At 33.1% G+C, this 20,905-nt stretch overlaps 1 protein-coding gene and 1 pseudogene across 1 annotated transcript; one reads left to right on the forward strand and one right to left on the reverse strand.

The window, feature by feature from the left end:
• LOC114315300 (GDSL esterase/lipase 2-like) overlaps nucleotides 1–20,905 on the forward strand; it is a 142,760-nt pseudogene that overhangs the window by 73,227 nt on the left and 48,628 nt on the right.
• LOC114315271 (uncharacterized) lies at nucleotides 6,246–20,206 on the reverse strand. The gene is made up of 18 exons (XM_028261861.2): nucleotides 20,009–20,206; nucleotides 18,718–18,807; nucleotides 18,488–18,579; nucleotides 17,879–17,917; nucleotides 17,680–17,733; nucleotides 16,327–16,401; nucleotides 15,266–15,331; nucleotides 14,991–15,033; nucleotides 12,928–12,973; nucleotides 10,459–10,552; nucleotides 10,315–10,367; nucleotides 9,222–9,306; nucleotides 9,006–9,108; nucleotides 8,802–8,894; nucleotides 8,137–8,203; nucleotides 7,888–7,954; nucleotides 7,725–7,778; nucleotides 6,246–6,774 (listed from the first exon to the last, which is right to left on the reverse strand). Exons 2-18 carry the CDS (start codon nucleotides 18,782–18,784, stop codon nucleotides 6,634–6,636), a joined length of 1,239 nt encoding a protein of 412 aa, XP_028117662.2. The 5' UTR covers nucleotides 18,785–18,807; nucleotides 20,009–20,206; the 3' UTR covers nucleotides 6,246–6,633.

Here is a 20,905-nt window from a genome sequence, read left to right on the forward strand (position 1 = left end):
TCCATATGCCAAACATATATGTAATGGAGGGAAACAGAAATAGGAGAAAGAATTGGGAACAGAAATGGAGGGAAAAAAAAAAATTGGCTGACCGGTCGACCCGCCGGTCGCCCCTTTCCCCGGTTCACAAAGGTGGGTTCAAACAGTTCAAAAGGGTTAAAAAAAAAATTTTACACTTACCGGTCGACCAACCGGTTGCCCCACGGGATTTGATGCACCATTGGAGCTAGTGATATCAGATTTGGTGAAATAAGTCATTTTTTACTCAAATTTGGTGAAAAAAGAAGTTCACCGTTGGAGATGCTCTAATTACCTAACAAAAGTGAAGCAGTGTGTTTCATTTATAAAATTTTGTGCTATACGAATAATTTTGAACACTACATAAACAATATTATATAGTGCTATGGAACTACTGAACAATTAGTTTGGGAAGCATTTAGCTTTGCTCTATTAGAGTCACTAAAACACTAAGGGCATGTTTGATTGGGTGGATTGGAGCATAGGATTGGGATTATTAATCCATGGGCCCAATTATTCTATATTTGTTTTAACATTTTGGTTTAAGATTATTAATCCAATGGATAATTAATTCAACAAATTTGTAGGATTATTAGTAATGGGGTAGGAGTGGGATTATTAATCCAATGAATATTAATTCAATTGGATAGTGAATACCACACTAATTTAATACGATTATTAATACTTCACTGTTAGTCTTGTAAATCAAACATGACCTAAGAGTGTGTTTGTTTTGAGGGATTATTTTATGGGATTAGACTATTAGTTCATTGGGACTAATAATTCATTATTTGGTTCAATTTTTTTACTCCGGATTAATAGTTCCTCTAGACTATTAATCCCTCATATGAGAGATTATTGTATCCTAAGGGGGGTGGGATTATTTCCATAGGATTGGCATCCCATGACTAATGTGTGAAATGTTCATTTTACCCTCATGCTATTACTTAATAAACAATTGGAAAATGATAAAATAGTCTTTTGAACATTTATAAATTATTTTTTTAGTGTTGTTAATTTAAAAGTATATATTAAATAAAAAATATAAATTATAAATTATAAATTATGGCCTTATAATTTTTTTAGTGTTGTTAATTTAAAATTATATATTAAATAAAAAATATAAATTATAAATTATCAATTTAATTTAATTAAAAATCATAAATTAAAAATTATGGCCTTATAAATTAAATTTTTTTAGTGTTGTTAAAAAATTAAATTTATATATTAAATAAAATTATTTTTTTAGTGTTGTTAATTTAAAATTATATATTAAATAAAAAATATAAATTATAAATTTAATTTAACTGAAAATAATAATTTAAAAATTATGGCCTTATAAATTAAAAAAATTTAGTGTTGTTAAATTATAAATTATAGATTACAAATTTAAAATTATATATTAAATAAAAATTATAAATTACAAGGGTAAAATAGTCTTTTAAACATTTATCCTTATTCAATCCGTCCAACCAAACATTAGATTCATTAAAAATAGTCAAATTCAGACATCTAATCCAATGACTAAACAAACATAGGATATAAATCTAATCCAACCAAATAATTCGGGGACAATGTATCCCAAGATAAACAATCCGATGAATTACAATCCCTCATTATCTAGTCCGTCCAAATAAACACACCCTAATAGACATTTTGTATAACAAAAGTACAAAAATAAGTATTTTACCTAATCACTTTGCTTAGTATACACTCTTAGGAATGGCAACGGACCGGGGCGGGGCCGAGGATCACGCTCCTCGTCCCCGATCCCCAATAGTGAAAATTTCCCCATCCCCAACCCCTATCCCCGACGGGAAATCTATCACCACCGCCGTCCCCGCCCCAACGGGGATCGGGTTTCCCCGACCCCAAAAATTTCCTAGCCAAAAAAAAAAACCAACTCCAAAAACAGCATCAACATCATCAACAATAACAACATTTACAACTGATCTGAGCTCAAAAAACATCTAACAAATCAAACAACATCTAAACTCTAACAGATCTAACAAATCAAAAACATCATCATTTTCACCAACAATAGATCTTCATCAATATCTTAATCTTCATCTTCATCATTTTCCAGATCCGAAGAACAAAACCAAAAAACAGAGAGAGAGAGAGAGAGAGAGAGAAAGAGATAGAGAAAGAGGAGATACCGTGAGAGAGAGAGAGAGAGAGAGACGAAGAGATACCGTGGGAGGGAAAGGAGGAGCCACCGTCAGTGAGAGAGAGAGGAAGAGGAGCTACCTCCATGACGCTGTGAGGGAGAAGTGACACCGGTGAGAAAGAGATGAGGAGCCGCTGCCTACCAAATCGGTGAGGGGACGAGAGAGAGAGAGAGAGAGAGGATCCTTTGAAAATTGGCGGTAAGGGACAACAGCAGTAAGGAAGGAGCTGTGGTGAGGGAGCGGCAATCGTGTGTGTGTGGGAGAGAGAGAGAGAGAGAGGGGGGAGGCCATATGTTCTATTTGTGTTATGTGTTAACCAAACCCTAAACACACAAAACACACACACACACACACACACATATATATATATATATAAACAGGATCAGGAGCTAAAATGAGCGGGAGCGGGGGCGGAGGCGGGCCTAGTCTAAGGTTAGGAAATGTATCTCTGTCCTTGGCCTAAATATCATTGAGGATTTATTTTTGAATACCATTCCCAACCCGTCGAGAGTATTTTTTGAGAAAAAACCGCTCAATTCGAGGTCGGAGAGTCGGGTCCCCATCGAGCTAGGTTTAAATTGCCATCTCTATACACTCTAGAAGAATTCTACTACGTACATCTCATACCATGTGCACTTTTAGTTACGTTATTTTCTTCTTTAGTTATGATCAATTTTTTTCTTTAATTATAATATTATTTTGAGATATTTAGTTATGCATTATTTGTGTTTGATTATGAACCCTTTTTTTTTATAGTTACGACTCAGAAAGTATAAAGTTATACAATTTACTTCTAAAAAAAACAACGCCCAATTAGTACACATTAATGTGTGTTTGGGAGGGAAAAGATTGAGTACACACCTAACCTTTTAGCATAATGCACAAAGTGGTGGCCCCAAGACTTGAAACCATAACCTTAAGGTTATTAGGCCAAGTCTTAACCATTGAACCAAAGGTCACCCCTTCTATAATGCACAATTTACTTCTATAGTTATTAAATACATATGATTCACACCTCTTAAAAAGATATGTATCATAGTCTTTCCCTATACTCTAACACTCTATAAATTGGTTTACCTAGACTCTCTAAATATAACTAATCAAGAGAAGATATCTATTATATTACTTATCTTGTTGGAGCTCTATTCTATAAAAAAATTAAACAAAATTTATAAAATACTCCGTATGCCTCTTCCATTACAATTTAAGGGAAAATAACAGATCAGTTGGAGGATGAATTTTTTATTTTAATTAATGATAAAGTTTATAAATTTTAATTATTAAAGTCATATATTTTTTCATTAATTATTTTTGAACAATTGATCTGAATTGGTAATTTCCCCTGCTTTTAACATATCATTGTGAAAAAGTATATTAGGACCCATCACCTGTTGATCCCAACAAGCGACCAAAAATATTAGAATCATACACTTTTTCATTAATTATTTTTGAACAATTGATCTGATTGGTAGTCAAAAAGCATATTAGGACCCATCATCTGTTGATCCCAACAAGCTACCAACAAAAATTAGATAGGAAGAAATATATCACGTTTAGCATGCCTAGTTTGTCAATTTTAAACAACTCACAATACTCATCGAAGTTCAAAAGCCTAAATTCATGTAATTAAGCCAAAGAATATATGTTTTTATCTTTTCTATGAAAAAAAATTCTTCTCTCTGTCTCCAATTTTGAGATAACATGTGACTCAAGTACGGAATAACTTTAAAATCTTCTAATCTCGCATATATAATTAGCAAGATATCCACATCTTCATGAGGACCCATATTGCCATTGATGTTCTTTTTAAGTTTGGAGGAGCTATAATTCTTCTAAAACTATATCATTTTAAGGATGGTTTTGTACTTTCCCTTTTTCTTTTCTTTTTTTTTTTGGTACTTAGGCATTGTTTGGGCAGTTGATGTTTTAATTTAAAAGTGAAAAAATTACTACAAAAGTTAAAAAGTCAATAAATACCAAAAAATCAAATATTCATTTCCATGCACTTTACATTTTGCACATATTTTCATCAAAATCAAAAAGTCATCCCAAATATATTTTAATTTTTTTAATCTCATATTTTAGTTTTAAAAAAAGTCAAAAAATTATTAAAAAAATATGTTCTCAAGCGACCTTTTATTATTTTAAAAAGTAACTATTTTAATTAATTTTTATTTTTTTTATAAAAAGATATAGAGAAAAATAAAAAGAACAATTAATTTTTTAATTAAAATAGGTTATTTGATTTCATGAGCAACAAAGCATACTAAAGGGCATTTGCGTAGTTTTAGTTTTGACTCGTGGGTAGCATCAATCAATGATCATGCTCTCATTATGGATGCCATCTCATATGTTTTCAAAATGAATAAAAAGTTAAAGTATGCTTGCAAATTGCAATATAAATATTGGGCATAACAATAATCATACTTTTAACCTAAAAAAGAGGGCTTTGATTTGACGACCAAATCATTGATTGGTAGTTTCTTCTGGATGAAGAATCGAAAACTAGGGAGATTCTTTTTCCATTATCTCTCTTTCCTACAAAATCATGACAATAGAATATAAAAGTTCATGCACAACGAAAACAAGGGTCACAATGATGGACACAGTTTTTTATAGACCTAGTAGATGAGACGTTCAATCAATAATTTGAAAGTTCAAGTTGAATTATTACGAGCTATTTTACTAAGCATGTGTGTACTCTTATTGATTATAAAAATAATTAAACACAGAACAAATGGTGTAATTTGAAAAAAAATATAGGGGTGTTTTGAGAAGTTGGTAAAAAATTAATTTTTTGACTTTTTTAATTTATTTTGTCTTTTTATAAATCAGTTATATGAGAGGTGATGCGACTCAAAATGAGTAAAAAGCCAGAAGTTGACTTTTTACAAGCTTTCCAAAAGATTTCAGAATCTCTAAAACAAGAGGAAAGAGAAACCATGGTATAAAATAGATTTCATTCACAAGAATTTCTAATGTCAAACTAGGAGAAATTATTTATTAGGTCCTCTATATATATCGCATGTGATGTGTCTTTCTAATTATATAAAATTATGTAACTACTTTCCAGAGGTGTAAGCAATTCAATTCAATTAGGATCGAATAAAAATTTAATACAAAATTCTAACATTTTAATTCGTTTGTTGAGGAATCGAAATAAACCACATATTACGATTTGATTTTGTTGATTTGGTGTAGAAGAGCCATTCACACGAGGTTATTATAAAAATTTACAAAATCCCATACTAGAATAAATAAATAAAAATGATGAAAATTGTTCTGTAAATGCCTCCCAACCCAAAGATCTAGCCCCAAGGTTTCGAGACCAAGAGCCCAAATTCTCTATTCAATTTCAGGTCCAAAGGAGAGAGACGCGCATAAAAGAAAGTTGAAAAGGAAAGACCACCTTGGCAGACCAAGTACATTGGCTAAAGAAGCACAACAAAGCCTATCAGATTGAATGAAATCACAAGCGTCAAAACAATGCTGGCTGACAAAATGACTACGTTGCATGACAAAATGACAACGTTGTTTAGACAATGGCTTGTCACTTCAACAAGAACAAAGATCAAAGGACCAGCATAAATAGAGAGAAAGGTAAAAATAACTCTAGATACACAACATTTATCAGAATACTAGTCATCATCTCTCTATCAAGAAAAACCAAACTATAAATAGAGGGGAAGGTAAAAATTACTCTAGATACACAACAACATTTATCTGAATACTAGTCATCATCTCTATTGAGTACTAACTTAGTAACTTGACAGTCACAGTGCTCTCCCAACCAATAATTAGATTCGGTAGCCTTTAACCGCCTTGTTTGTGTTGTAGGTCTCAAACAACCCCAACCCATCTTACTGTTAATCAATGTGAGGCAAGTCCACCCTCCACATGTATTATTAGTCACTTACCTTTTAATGCTCAAAAAAATAAAATATAAAAATTAATTAAATACAATACTTTAATCAATTCAGACCGACAAGGGCAGCCAGTTCAGTATGTCAAACAAACAAAAGGGAAGCCCTGTATATATAGCAAGATAAACTATGGTGCAAAACAAAGGAAATCTCATCCATAACCTTTTTATTTATTTATTTATCCAGAACAATTTTAAATTTCAACCAAGCTTAAGTGGTATGTGGTATACTCTTCAATGTTGTATAGTTTACTGCATTCTATCTGTTGGGAAACTTAAACATCAAACACGCACATGTTACAACACACATCATTCAATTTACAAAACCAAGTTGTGCCGTATTGTTTCGCCCCGGCCAGAGAAAGCATACATCTGCTTGCTTTGGGATGAAAAGTGTAAAACTCAACTTTCAAAGCTTCTTTTCTCCAAAAGATGACTGCATTTTCAATAGGTGGCATCTCCGTATCAATACATCCAAGTCACAGAACTAGGAAAGGTGAAGATCTGCAAAATGCGAGAGGTTCAAATCGAACCATATGTTCTTTCACTTGTTCTGCTTGTTCCTTGAGCAGAAGCAGGCGGATGTTCCCAAGAGGCTTGATTGACAAAAGAATTATTAAGGTCTTCTGGTCTGGAATACCCATGCCCTCCTCCTTCGCTCACCTATATTTTTATCCCAAAATAGAGCACTCTGTTAGAGAGTCCGGTCAGGAGGCAAAAAAAAAAAAAAACTAAATAAACAAAGTTGAAACTGGGAATCGGGTACTTGAAAAGCCAAGCTGCTTAATTTTACTGCCCACTATCATTTCAAACCAAAACATTTGGGAAGCCCTGCACTGTCTAGAAATTTGAGTCCAAAAAAAACAGAGCCCAAAAACCTAATAAAAACATCATTAAGTGAAGTATCACATCATAGCTAGAATTTGATAATAAAACTTCCGGTACCTTTCTCTAATGAGTTAGTCTCTATAATGAAATTGAATAGAACTTATTAGAGGACCAAAAAATAGTAATAAAAATAATTATTATAATTTGGCACAAGGATTTATTGGCGAAGCAATTGAAAAAAAAAGAAGTAATCACTATGCATAATGCATGCATAATAGTAATTTTCCATCAGGACTCTGAAAGAGCTTCTCCTCATGGCAATTTTTGTTACACAGACTAGTTTCTGACTTTTGCCCAATTGACCTGCCCAAACAACTCTTAATCTCTGATCTGTAATTAAATTAAATCTTGATACAGTCCACTCAGCCAAATATTTTACAACTAGTATTTGGACAAATCTCAGATATAAATCCTTTCCATTACATAGTTGGAATGGAGATTTCCATTCCGATGTATAAAGTTGCAACACATCATTAAAATTCAAAATCAATGGTCTATAATTATTATGTCAATTTGAATTTTAAAATCTCCCTCAACTGTTTTTGAATTTGAAATAAAGATACGTTGATGTGACTTTTTTCACAGTTATTTCTCACGAAACAGAAATCTCTATTCCATCCATGTAATGGAGAGGATCCAGATCCACAAATCTCATCTAATTTCAACTCCCAAGATTCCCAAGATCTTAAATTGCCAACATAAGTGCAGTGAAAAGGTTCACTTACAGTTTCTAAACATGCAGATAAAAATGTCATGCCTGGCAGTGCATCAAGACCACGCTGCAAGTAATAGATAACAAATAAATTATGATGAAAATCATATCCATATCTTGTGGTAACAAAAAGTTAAAATCTACAAAGGTTATTCAGTGAAGTAAAGATAGCCTACCAGATTTTTCACTCGTGTCTTGTAAACAAACCCTCCACAGCAAAATAGAACTGAGGAAACCATAAATCTGCTCCACAAAAGTGTAGAAATAACAAAAGACAAAACAAACATCAAGTAACCAAGAGAAAAAGTAAATAAGTAACATGACAATGTGTTAGAGACCAAATGGATGTATTACAAATAAATCCAAAGCATACGACAAATTATATCACTGGTTGAAAGAGAAAGGAAGGGTTCAACTTGGCTTACACGCAAGATATCACTCCAAATACAGCCCATCCTCTCGTAGTGTTGCCCCCTTCATTCTGCCTATGTTCTGCAAATCTCAAACAAACCATGCAACCAGTTAAACACAAACAGTTCTTAGCATACAAGAGTGTCAATTGGAAATCAAGTATTCAGAGGCAGGTAACTGAGTATTTAGCTGATATGCTGTGAAACTATAATTACAAAAAACAATCTTATTCCTTGCCTCTGATAACTGAAATTGAATGATCAAGTTCAGCCATCATTCAGGTCAGGGGAAGTTCTTAATTTAAAGCCAAATGTATAAGAAATCTAGATAAGATGCCCGTGGTGTATCAGTAATCATGAAACCAGATTGCAAATGGAGTATAAAGACTGATTCTGAAAATTAGAGAAAAATTAGACGAAGTCTAGAAGAAGATTGCATCATCAGATATGTTCAATCATACAGAGGTAGACTAAAAGTGAAACTAGAAGCCTTGCGAGTATCACTACTGACTGAAAAACAAAAGGAAAGGAAAGAAAGAAGCCTTGAGAGCAAGCCAACTTTATCATTTTGCTGATCCAGAAAGACTACGAAAGCAACACAAAAACCCAACCATGCAAAAGGTCACAGTAGCAGCTGCCTGGAGTTTGATTGGTTATATTGAGAGAGAGATCATTCTTACCACACATTTTTGTAAGAGTAAATTGAATGGGTGCATAGCTCTCCACTGGGATAGTAATCTCAACTTCATAGGGAGTATCTTGAGCCTTCTCGCCTAAAAAATTAAGACTCGGAAGTTCAGAAGATCAAAAATTTGTGGAAGATATTATTTCAAAACAACTCTCATGCATAAATCCATAATTCCTATTTTTTAAGCAATCCATACATCTCCAATCAACCATCAACATCGTGGGCGACAAGGTTGTGGGTGGGCTCCCATTTGCCCCTGAGCCTGATAACCTAACCTCAAGGCCATGTTCTGGGAAGACCTAGAAAAAAGAAAAACAAAAAGGAACCTGATCAAAAAAAATGCCCAAAAATTGCATATATGTATCTAACAATAGCAGCATCAGCTCAAATGAAGAAGCAGAAAGTACACTACCTTAACAGTTGGTTTCTGCACTAAATTTGAAAGGGAAGCAATTGCAGTCATATAAAGGGCTACATGAGACGGTTCAGTTCCGAAGCTGAAGAAGGTAGAAATTTTAACTTCCAAGGTAATTGTTGAGTAATGCAAAAGTAATTAATAAAAAATAAATATTATTCTAAACTTCTGCAAGTATCCAGGCATAAATATAAGGTCATAAGAACTATATTATTTGAAAAATGAAAGGTAGTTGATAGGAAGTAAGGCAAAGATGTGAAGCCAGTCAAAATACAATCAATCACAATGAATAAACCAAATCTCACAGCTGCAAACAAGCATTTAATGGAAAAATAAAAAAGCAACAAGATCAATATATGAAAAGAGTGACAATTTGAGTGGTGAGAAGCAGGGAGATGGAGTATTACTGCGTTATTTTGCCATGTAAATGGATCCAGCACAAAACAAGAAAAAGGAGCACATTTCTTAAAGTTTTGAAAAAATAGCTGTTTCAGTAAAATTAAATTTAAATAGTTACTCTAGATGAAAACCAAACCAAACCAAACCTAGTTACTCTAGATGAAGTCCCAGTGAAAATTGAAGTGCGCTCATTAATATATATATATATATATATAGCAATTTCCTTTCAACATCCTCCACACCAATAAATTAGTCACTACAATCTAATATATCCTGCTAAAAGTGGATTTAGTATTGTAAAGAAATGCTTGGTGGAACAGGCTATTCTGAGAAGGCAGCTTCAAGTATGAAGGCACCCACTTTGTACAAATAATTTCAAAGATCAAGTCTGTACCCAATCTACCCCTCCTAGCACCCCACTCATTGGCAGAATGAATGCTAGGCAATGGAGCAAAGTGGATGAAATATAACCAAGGATGACAATGGAAAACAGAAACTTTATGTTGTCATTTAAGAAAAGAATATAACCAAGGATGACTTTTACACCCTAACTCATGCAACCTCACTGCAGGAAGCCCCACACACACACACACACACACCAAAAAAAAAAAAAAAAAAGCAAAAGTATTCATGAAAATACAGAGATGAAAGACAATGTGGAGCAAAAGAAATCACAGTACATATCCTGTACCTAAATTCATGGTGGGACTTCTCGAAACCCAATTGAGTCATGCCATTGTAAACCTATCCATTCACAATAAGCAATTTTATCATAGACGTAATTAGCCGGTATGCACAAAATATTTTTAGTGATGAGAAAAACAAAATTCCTTACTATTTCCCATGAGCGTGGATGAAAACCAACGGTGAAACCTTCAAATACTCGCAGACCCTGTTTCTCGCATGGAATAGCAAGTTCAACAAGAACTCTGGATGCAACAGTTACAATATCCATACAGTTTAAGTAATAGCCACACAATTAATGGAGTTGAAAGATAATGCCTAACAAATTACATGGAAAAATTTTTCTTTAGACAAGTAAATTACATGGAAAACTTAAATGAGAATTTGGCAAAATTAAGAATTGTTTAAAAGATACTATCTATAATATAACTTAACATCAAGAAATCTGCAAATAACCTTAGCACTAGTAATTTGCTATGCACTTCCCCCATCAACTACCTTTGATTCTCTCTTTTTTTCCCCATTTCTTACCATTAATATCATATTACTGTACACGATTCAGGCCCATTTGCACAAAAATTCTTGTAAGCAGTGCTAACTGCTATGAAATATAAAATCAAAGAACTCAAACGAATACTTTGTGCTTCCAATATCACAAACACCAAATATCAAACATTCAATATTAAAAAATTATTCCAAAGATCCAAAAATGTTGTAGGAGGGAAACAAAAGTAGCGACATGCTCATGAAATGAATTTAACTGTCCACCACCTCTACAGGCTTTAACAGATGAAGATCACAGTAATAGCAAAGGGCACACATCTGCAACTAGATATGGATTTCCTCACATCCATGCCTCTATCGTAATGTTTCAGTTAACTTAAAACCAGCCACAAGGCCTGAATGCACTTTCCATGCAAAACATAATCCATGTTGTCAACTCCATATTGCAGCCATAATGGCAAACCATCTTTCATTATCATGAGATTTTTGGTAGAAAACAATGAATACATGTTATCAACCACACATTGGAATTCTAATAGAAAATCCCAGATTTCAAAAGCTGGAGATTTTTGCTATAAAGGCATTAGGATCACTTCTACGATTTCAACATGCAAGTGCCTTAGCAGAAGTACAACTTTTACCATTATTGGATTGGATAAACATATTAGAAGTTTCTTAATTTGTACAATCCCATTGATCTTGAGAATATGTTTCTAAATTTTCCAAAACTAAAGAAAATATACAAATAATTACATACAGGTATATTTACCAAAATTATAAACCAAACCAAGCCTTAAGTCCCATCAAATGGGGTCAGCTACATGAATCCTTATTCTCCAAACGGCCCTATCAAAGGCCATTCCAAGCGGCCCTATCAAAGGCCATTTCATTAGTCAAATTAAGTAGATCCATATCTCTATTTACAACACTACCCAACATTAATCTAGGCCTACCCCGTCCCCTAACACTTCCATTGAATATGACCAAACCATCTCAATCGATTCTCTCTCAACTTATCTTCTATTAATGCTACTCCTAACCATTCCCGAATACACTCATTCTTAATTCTGTCATGTCTTGTCTAGTCTTGCCACACATCCACCTTAGCATCCTCATTTCAGCCACACTCATCTTATCTACATATTGTTTCTTAATTGCCCACTCTGTCCCATACAATATCGCTGGGTCTAATACCCGTTCTATAAAACTTACCTTTTAGTCTAGTAGGTATTCGTTTATCGCACAATACCCCAGACGCACTTCTCCACTTACACCATCCTACCTTAATCCTATGGGTCATATCTACATCAATCTCTCCCGCTGTTGTGATAATCGACCCTAAATAACGAAATGGTTCACTCTTAGGCAGTTCTTGATTCTCAATCTTCACTTCTCATCTGCTTTCATTGTTACTGTTACTAAATTTACACTCCATGTACTCTGTCTCAGTTCTGCTTATCCGGAATCCTTTAGATTCAAGAGTTTTTCTCTAAATCTCCAACTTTGTGTTAACTCCTTCTCTAGTCTCATCCACTAGCACGATATCGTCTGCAAAAAGCATAACCATAGCACGTCATCCTGAATATTTTTCGTCAACTTATCAAAATTATATATATATGTATATATATTCGTAAAGAAAATATACAAATATAACATATACCTATACTTATCAAATATATATATATATATGTAAGATGCACACACCTATGTCCCTTTCAGGACCAGAACACTGTTTCACTATTTTCTTCCATTCCTTCCCTAATGGGGCTTTAAAGACTGATTACGATTGATAATTTTTGTTTTCCCTTTTTCCAAATACAAAATTCAATAACAGACTTGAGGTATTTAGAAAGGGCTCAAAGAAAGAGAAAGGCTATTGTTTATGATAGTTGTAATGATCATCAAAAGAAATCCCATACAGTTCCAATTTTCATAGGCATAGCTCTTGTGATATGCAAAATAAGAAACCCTCAAAAACCAAATTAGGACATATTCAGCACAACAGTTGATAACACAAAAATATGTAACAGATAGTCAGTAGTAAACTAAAATACAAGGATTAAACATAAAAGAAAAACCAGAGCAAAACATAACAGAGCATATGTATCACAAAGACCTGCAAGCTGATTCGTATGTCACATTGCAAATGCATCCAAGTCCACCTGAGATATGGAAAGCAATGTTAAATGTAAAAGAATACCAAGAAGGTCTTTAGTATTTAAAAAAAAAAAAGACCAAAGGACTACAAACAAAATAAACACTCTTCAACCAACTGTATCTATCACATCAATTGAGGTCAAACTTTAAATTTTGTGTTATGCTAATATTACTGGCAAATATAGAAACAATACATGGAAGGAAAAAATAAAAAGCAAGAGCAAACTATTAACTATTAGTCTCAGAAGTACTCTTTAAAATTATCACATACTAAAGATAAAACATTTGCAAGTACCTAACATTTACAAAGAAAAACCTTAGCAGCTAGTTAACTGGCCACTAAAAAACAGGGGCAGCATGGGAAATACAAAAGCATACAACAACCATAAAAGTTTAGAGACAACTTACAACAGCTAAAAAAGAGAGTCAGACCAGTACAAATTAGAACATCAAAGAGAGAGAAATCTTAAGAAAATCATCCGTAAGTTTCAAAATGGGAAGGAATTGAGCACTTGATTGATGAAAATTCTTCAATCTGCCTGAGTAAGCATCCTGCATCCTTAACATTGGCCAGTTCGTAAGTTGGTACCTCAAAGCCAACGTAATCACATTTCCTCCCACCCCTCCACAAAAGTGTAAATAAACGTATTCACAGTTGTTGAAGCCCATAATTTTTTTATAAGTCACAAAGAGCCAGAACTATAGACCCTTGTAAACTGACACATAAGGAGAGTGCTAATTAAGAAATTTTTAGGCTCACCTCAAACTTTAAGGCTATTATAAGGTTAATGTCTCTATGCCGAAGCTCATCAAGTCTTTGATTAACTTGCATAGAAAGCATTATTCAAATTCCTTTACTAATTAAAGATTTGGTGTAGCACAACATTCAAGATGTACAATGCTTTTTCATCTTGTAACAAGAAGTCTAAAGCTTGGAGAGTATTCATTTTTTTCTTTTTTTAAAAGGACACATCATAACAACAACAACAATGATTAACTACATCTCTTCCAGTTTTGAGTTCTGTCTGCAAGATACATACAGAAATCCATCTGGTCAACCAGTTGACAGAAATCTTTTGTATTCCAAACTTAAAAATACAATATTCTACTGTGCTAAAATCCAATAAGGATGCTAATATGTAGGCTTAAAACAGAGTAGCGGCCCTCATACCCAGCGCAACAGCTCCATTTTGCTCTATTAAATGTTGGTTGCATAAAGAATTGACCCAGATGTGTCGTCAGGGTTCAGAACAGGTTGCCCAACAGCGATACAAGAAAGCTAAACGCAATTTAGCATTCACTATTTCTCACATTTACGGGAACAGGTGTGGGATACTAATACCATTTTTCGTAATGCTCCAAGTAAAAAAAATAGAAGCTTCAATCATTTTTTTTTTTTTTTTTTTTTTTTTCTCAATTGAGTCCTAATTGTGGATTGATGGCTTTTTTCTCAACATGTCCAATATTTTTGTATGAAAATTCCAAAAGGCTGTATGGCTTCAAAATTTTAATTATTCCATCAATTATCATGCTGGCACTGAATCTTATAAAACTCCACAAGTCAGGGTTCAGAACTGGTTGCCCAACAGCGATACAAGAAAGCTATAAGCAATTTAGCATTCACTATTTCTAACATTTACAGGAACAGATGTGGGATACTAATACCATTTTTCGTAATGCTCCAAGTAAAAAAAATAGAAGCTTCGATCATTTTATTTTTTTTTTCAATTGAGTCCTAAGTGTGGATTGATGGCCTTTTTCTCAACAAGTCCAATACTTTTGTATGAAAATTCCAAAAGGCTGTATGGCTTCAAAATTTTAATTATGCCATCAATCATCCTGCTGGAACTGAATCTTATAAACTCCACAAGTCAATTTCACTTGCAAGGCAACCAAATAGAGGGTGAAAAACACCGTTCACTGTTCAGATTCGCAAACACACACATATCCACAATGGATCATTTTAATTATGAAATTGAAGCAACTTAAACTTTGAAACTCAAAAGTGGAGAGCTCGCATACCTTTGCATTTTCCGTTTGGACAACTCCCACAAATGATATTTACCTGAAATTCAATTAGAAAATTTATTTATAAAACTTAGATGAGTACAATTAGGGGAAGTTCAAGATTCAACTTATGAAATACTGATTTGTATGCCCCTTATCCTGCCTCACAGCCAAACAAAATGAAAAAAATGTCACTTTGAACGGTATTCTCATACAATCCTCTGAACCATATCTAACAAATAAAATTTATGTATCACTCAAAAAGAAAAAGGGAATATCATGCAACTAACCTGAGCTGTACGTCCCACTTTGTCATAACTATGCTCACAATTTATCAAATCGCCATTGTAGAAGTCCTGGATGTAAAGAGAATTTTGAGTACATAAAAGTTAGGTTTTACAAGTTGCAATGCACTATGCAATCAAGCAAATTAGGTCCATAGAAAATAGCTTCCAAACTTCTGAAATATATATTAGCTAGGCAAACATTCCACAAGTTTTTAGCTTCCTTCTTTTATGTTGCAAGTCTGCGATAAACAGAAAAGGCTGATAACTCCAATATTTGACAGAAGAGCTGGAATGGCACAATGAAAGTAAACAGGCAATGGGAAAGCAGAGAAGCATAATCATTTCTCAAATTGCATTGTCTGTGTTTTCTTAAACTCAAATCCTTCCAAGAACATAAAGGACTTAAATTCCCAGTGCTTAACCATGATTTCCAACTAACTAGGCTCAACACCACACTTTCTCAGTTCTTAAAGATGTTACATGTAATGGTATTATTGGGGCTTTTCATTCAAATCTCATGCAATGATACATAGTTTTAAACATATAATGCAATTCTATTTCCATCTACTAACCTTTATCCTGTAATAATTGCATCACAAAATCCATTTTAACATTTTACCTTATTAACTACCAACCAATTAGCTTGTGCTATAAAAAAAACACAGAATATCTACTTCTTTACCATCCAAGCACTCATGAAGCGCAAGATAAATTTTTCTATTAAAAAAAAGGGCTATGCAATCAGATAATTAAATACAGCATAAGTATTTCATTTGTATGGAAGCTAAGAAAATGTTTCTATTACTATGTATATTGAACCAATGAAATGCCATAAAACATATGTCAAAGGAAAAAGGGACTTAAAGAAACGCTCTTGGTTATATTAAAACTATTTCAAGGGAACTTTAAAATGACATACAAATATTTAAAAAGATCACCAGTTTGTCATATGTTAGGACGGAGAAAAATCACCAAAGGGAATTAACTGCACCAACAGTGTTAACTGCTTAAATTAAGGAAAATAGAGCTTGCAAAAATAAGAATCATCACCAATCACAACTTACCTGAACAAAGTTAACATGACCTGAACCAGCAACAAAAAAGTTGGACTTATCAAATCTGCCAAAATCCACATATCCCTGCAAAATTTTAGCATGTAATTTTAAGCAGCATCATACTGACAGAAAAATAAGCTATATTAAATAGTAGAAAATACAAATTACATCAAACAACTTATTTCTAACATGCTTATTCTGACCAAGTGAATATAAAAAAGTTTATAGCTTCAATTTTGTTTTATATTATGCGTTCGACATGAAGAAGCTTCAAACCTGATCAACTTATAGAACATTAAATCAGGATATAATATTTTCACCTACTTAGTGGCATGGGATAATGACTAACCATAGTAGGATTCACGCACTTGTATGGGACACAAGAACCACGTAGTCTTTGTGCTACGTCAGTCTCACAAAAGATGACTCATTTATTTGGAAACACAAACTTTCCTCTTTTCTACCATATCCTTGAAGCAGAATTCTAAAAGCAGCTACAAAGTTCCCCAATAAAACCATTAGTGGCTACTTAAAGAAAGAACAGCATTTAAGTTACAATGTGAAAGCTCAACCATGTGCAGTTGATGTAGTCTGCAATAAGCAATTGTTCAAAGAAGAGATCGTATGAAGGTAAGTTATACATAAAAACTTAGGTGGCATTGAATAATCATACGCCTTAAATGTTTCTGCGAACAACAACATAGGGTTTTGTGGTTACACTACTCCCATTAAATATATGTGTCTTGTCCTGACTCATTCATCCTAGATCTCTATATCAACTATAAGCTCCCTAAATAACACTGGATTGCTTTAAAGAGAGGGGTGGAGGCATATGTTACATACTCAGGTACAAGTGTCGATGCAGGCGTGTACCTAGAGATCAGACCTATCAAATCCCAAATTTAAGGGTACATGGACATGCCAAAAAAGGGTGATACTTTTATACTTTTAATCTATTATATAAGATAAAATGGTGTTATATGTAACATACAACATCAAAATGGTATTTCCTAATATATACATATAATGATAGTGTTAAATAAAAATATATAAGAAGTGTCCGATGAAAAGTACCGGACACATATCCCACACCCTTGTTCAAGTGTTGGGTGTCTAGCACGTGTGTTTGATTTATTTTGAAGAGTCCATGTAAGATAGGAGGCAGGTACTCATGTTGAAGAAATAATTTATTCCTAATTGTTCAAAATTTTTGCAGGATAATTTGGAGAAAGAAAGAAACATCACAACATAGGACAACATTTCAAAATACGATTCATCATCTTAATCTATTTAACCGAAAGCTAGATGTAGTTATATACATGTATACTTCACTGATAGTTTAATTGAGAATATAGTGAGTACCGTTTGTGATCTGCTCTCTACATCTTTACAAAACCGAACCACCAAGTCAGAATCCTGAAATGAAAAAGAAGAAGAAGAAAAAAAAAAGAAAGCCATAGATGAGCTTTGAAAATTATTACCAGTACCAACAATCAGTACACTCTGCATATTGTTTCACACTCAAAAAATAATGATGTATGATTATCATTTGAGACATTACCTTCCCATCATACTCAAATGGATTTCCAATCCACCCACTCTGAGCCACAAATTAAGGAGAAACAGTTTCTATAATCATTTCCAAAATTCGTATGAAGTAATCAATAATGACCAGTAAAAGTAAGAAATTTAGGCTCCATTTGGAGCCTGTTAAAAACAAAGAAGGAAAGGGGCTTAAAAAAGACTTTTTTCCTAAATAATTTTAATCAATTTATTTCCTTTTCTATCATTGCTCTACAAGCCACACCTGGCATTCAAGTATCCACCAGGTGGCAGTAGCATAATGGAAATCATTTGTTAGTGTGACTGACCATACAACGGAGGTCCAACAAAAACTATGAAATTCCATATGGAAATGGAACCCATCCAACAAAAGCACATTCTATTCTGTACTTAAAGTTCTCTCCATCTTAATTATGGCAATTTGAGCTCTTTCAGTAGATCAAATATCATATATGAGTGATAAATTCAGGAGATTTCCAATGTTAAAAACAGAAACGAATATTCACTTTTCCTTTACAAGTGTATGCCAGCCGTTAGGTACATGTCATAACCAAACAAATTAGATTTTTCTAGTGCAATTACAAACCAATTACGATGTGTAGGATACAAAATCATAAATGTGACTGGAATTGTCAAGAGCGTAGCAGTTGGAACTCGGAACTGCAATTGAAGCAACTCCAAGTGCCTGGACCAAAACAGCTGACAAAAATGCATAATATATATTAGACATAAGAACCAAATCCACCATTTTACACACAAGGGAGGGGGGGAAAGTAATGGAAACCTCTAAAAGTGGTACTGCTGAGCACAGTGCTAAATTAAACAAAGCAACGTCACCTGTGGCTGAAGTTAAAAACAACCAATAGAATGAATATTCTTCTGATGGGTTTCTTGTGCTCCTCATCTTTTAAAAAATCCAAGAATGTCCTGCCGAAAAAAGTTACATGATCCATACACTAGTTGTTTGATAAAACTGAAAACCAAAAACTATAAATTAAGTACTAAAAACTGAATGTTGAATTTTTTAATTTGAAAAATTGTTTGGTATTTAATGAAATTTAAGTGGTAAATTTAATCAAGTGGTTTTGTATGTAAAAGAGTTGAAATTTGAAATTTATTAATTTTTAAAATTTTCTTACACTCTCAATGTTTGTGGTGGTGATTTGATAACCATGCTGTGGTGGTAGCATAGCGGTGGTGGTGTGAGGCAAGATAGTTATGGCATTGTGGCGATAATGGTAGTAGTAGAGTGATGGTGACAATGGTGGTTGAGGTAGAGGGGGTAGCGACGGCGATGGTGGTGGTAGTAGAGTGACAATGGTAGCGGTAGTGATGGTACGCTGGCAACAACGATGATGGTTTGTTGTGGTGGTGGTGGTGGTGGTAACAATAATGGTGATGGCATTAGTAGGGTAACGTTGGTGCACCTCAGTGGCATAATCATAATAGATTAAAAATTCAACATTCACCAATCATAATTAAGAGTTCTATAACTTAAATTTTTAGCCTATATTTAAAAAAATAAAAAAAAAACTTAAAATTCCAAGTGATAATTAGCAAACAAATTCAATTTATGTTTACTACGTTTTAAGTGCTGAAATTGTAAATTTTGCAAGGTTACCAAGTGATTGAGTTTGTATGGAAAAATAATCACCAAAAAAAAAAAAAAAAGGAAAAGAAAATGCATGACAATACTAGGGATCTTCTGATAACTATGTGAAATGCTTTCACAATATATTAATACTAGGAAATTATGTGAAAATTCTTCTAAGTTCTGGTAACTATTATGTATTCTGACCACCCCAATTCAAAACCAATTACAAAACACACAAAGTGTAAAAATCTTGTACAAAGTGTATGTTTATTTATATTTCGCATATGGTACAAAAGAACAAACCTGACTCTCTTTCAAAGTTTTCTCAAACAAACCAATATATAAACATTGCCCTCTGTTTGATTCTTACAAGGATTTACGTTATAAACAAAACAATGAAAAAAGGAAAAGAAAATGGCATATTGCTATTTTCTTGGTTGATTCCGGGAAGTTTGTTTATCAAACAAATGCAAGACGATGCATGTAATGATCCAAATTTGAACCAGGATGACCTAGGTTTACTGAAAATAGTACCTGAATATAGTTGTCTTCAGCAATCAGCAGCAACGAGTTCAGGAGAAAAACGTTTCAGGATCGCGAATTATGGACCATGGACCGACCATTTCCATGTGACCGCGGTTCGCTAACCATAGAGAGCCAAACGGGTTGACCTTCGGCGGATCAATCCATGCTCCCCCTTTTTATTTTTATTTTTTTAATTTTGAAAAAATAAATAAAAATTACTACTATAATCCTTAAATTTAATTTTTGAATAAATTACAAATATACATTTTGAAATTTGCTTAAAATACAGATTGCTATTTGTAATTTCAAAATTTTCAAATACCTCGTTGTTATAATTTTTTTATTTAACAGAATAAACTAAAAATATAAAATTATTAATTGTTATCCTATATAATGATAAAATTATCTGAATTATTAATTAAAATAAATTTATAATATCATTAAAAATTATTAATTAACTTAATAATTTATTAATAAAATAAGTCATTTATTATAAAATTATAAATTTCAAAAAGTAAGATATAATTTTAAAACTATATAAGACAAATCATATTTGAAACAAATCTTAAAAATGTGTTTGTAATTTATCCTTAATTTTTTTAGTGGCAGCGTAATAGAAGTGCGGAGTGGTGTGTGAGAATCGAATTTTGTTAGAAGATAATAATAATAATAAATAAATAAATAACCAAATAAGTTTTCGGTGAGCCAAAGGTTAATGCGGCCTTGGTGATTTTTTAAGATAAAATTAAGGGCCAAGAACAGATGACAATAGAAGAGGTAAAATTAAGGGCCAAGAACAGATGACAATAGAAGAGGTAAAATTAAGGGCCAAGAACGGGTGGCATTAAGGGAAATTACCTACGTGTATGCCTTGTTGCTTGAGCCTCACACTTAGTTCTGTATGAA

Source organism: Camellia sinensis, chromosome 4, assembly GCF_055761805.1.
Source record: "Camellia sinensis isolate YWXY chromosome 4, ASM5576180v1, whole genome shotgun sequence".
In the NCBI taxonomy this organism is placed as follows: domain Eukaryota; kingdom Viridiplantae; phylum Streptophyta; class Magnoliopsida; order Ericales; family Theaceae; genus Camellia; species Camellia sinensis.

Bases quoted from the DNA above. Each gene is read 5' to 3' on its own strand.
- LOC114315271 (XM_028261861.2), bottom strand. From the start codon at position 18,784: ATGAGGAGCACAAGAAACCCATCAGAAGAATATTCATTCTATTGGTTG. The intron at 17,734-17,878 runs GTAATGTCTCAA...TTTTCATTTCAG, and splicing joins CATTTGAGTATGATGGGAAG to GATTCTGACTTGGTGGTTCG. The intron at 7,955-8,136 runs GTAAGCCAAGTT...TTTGTGGAGCAG, and splicing joins TTTGGAGTGATATCTTGCGT to ATTTATGGTTTCCTCAGTTC.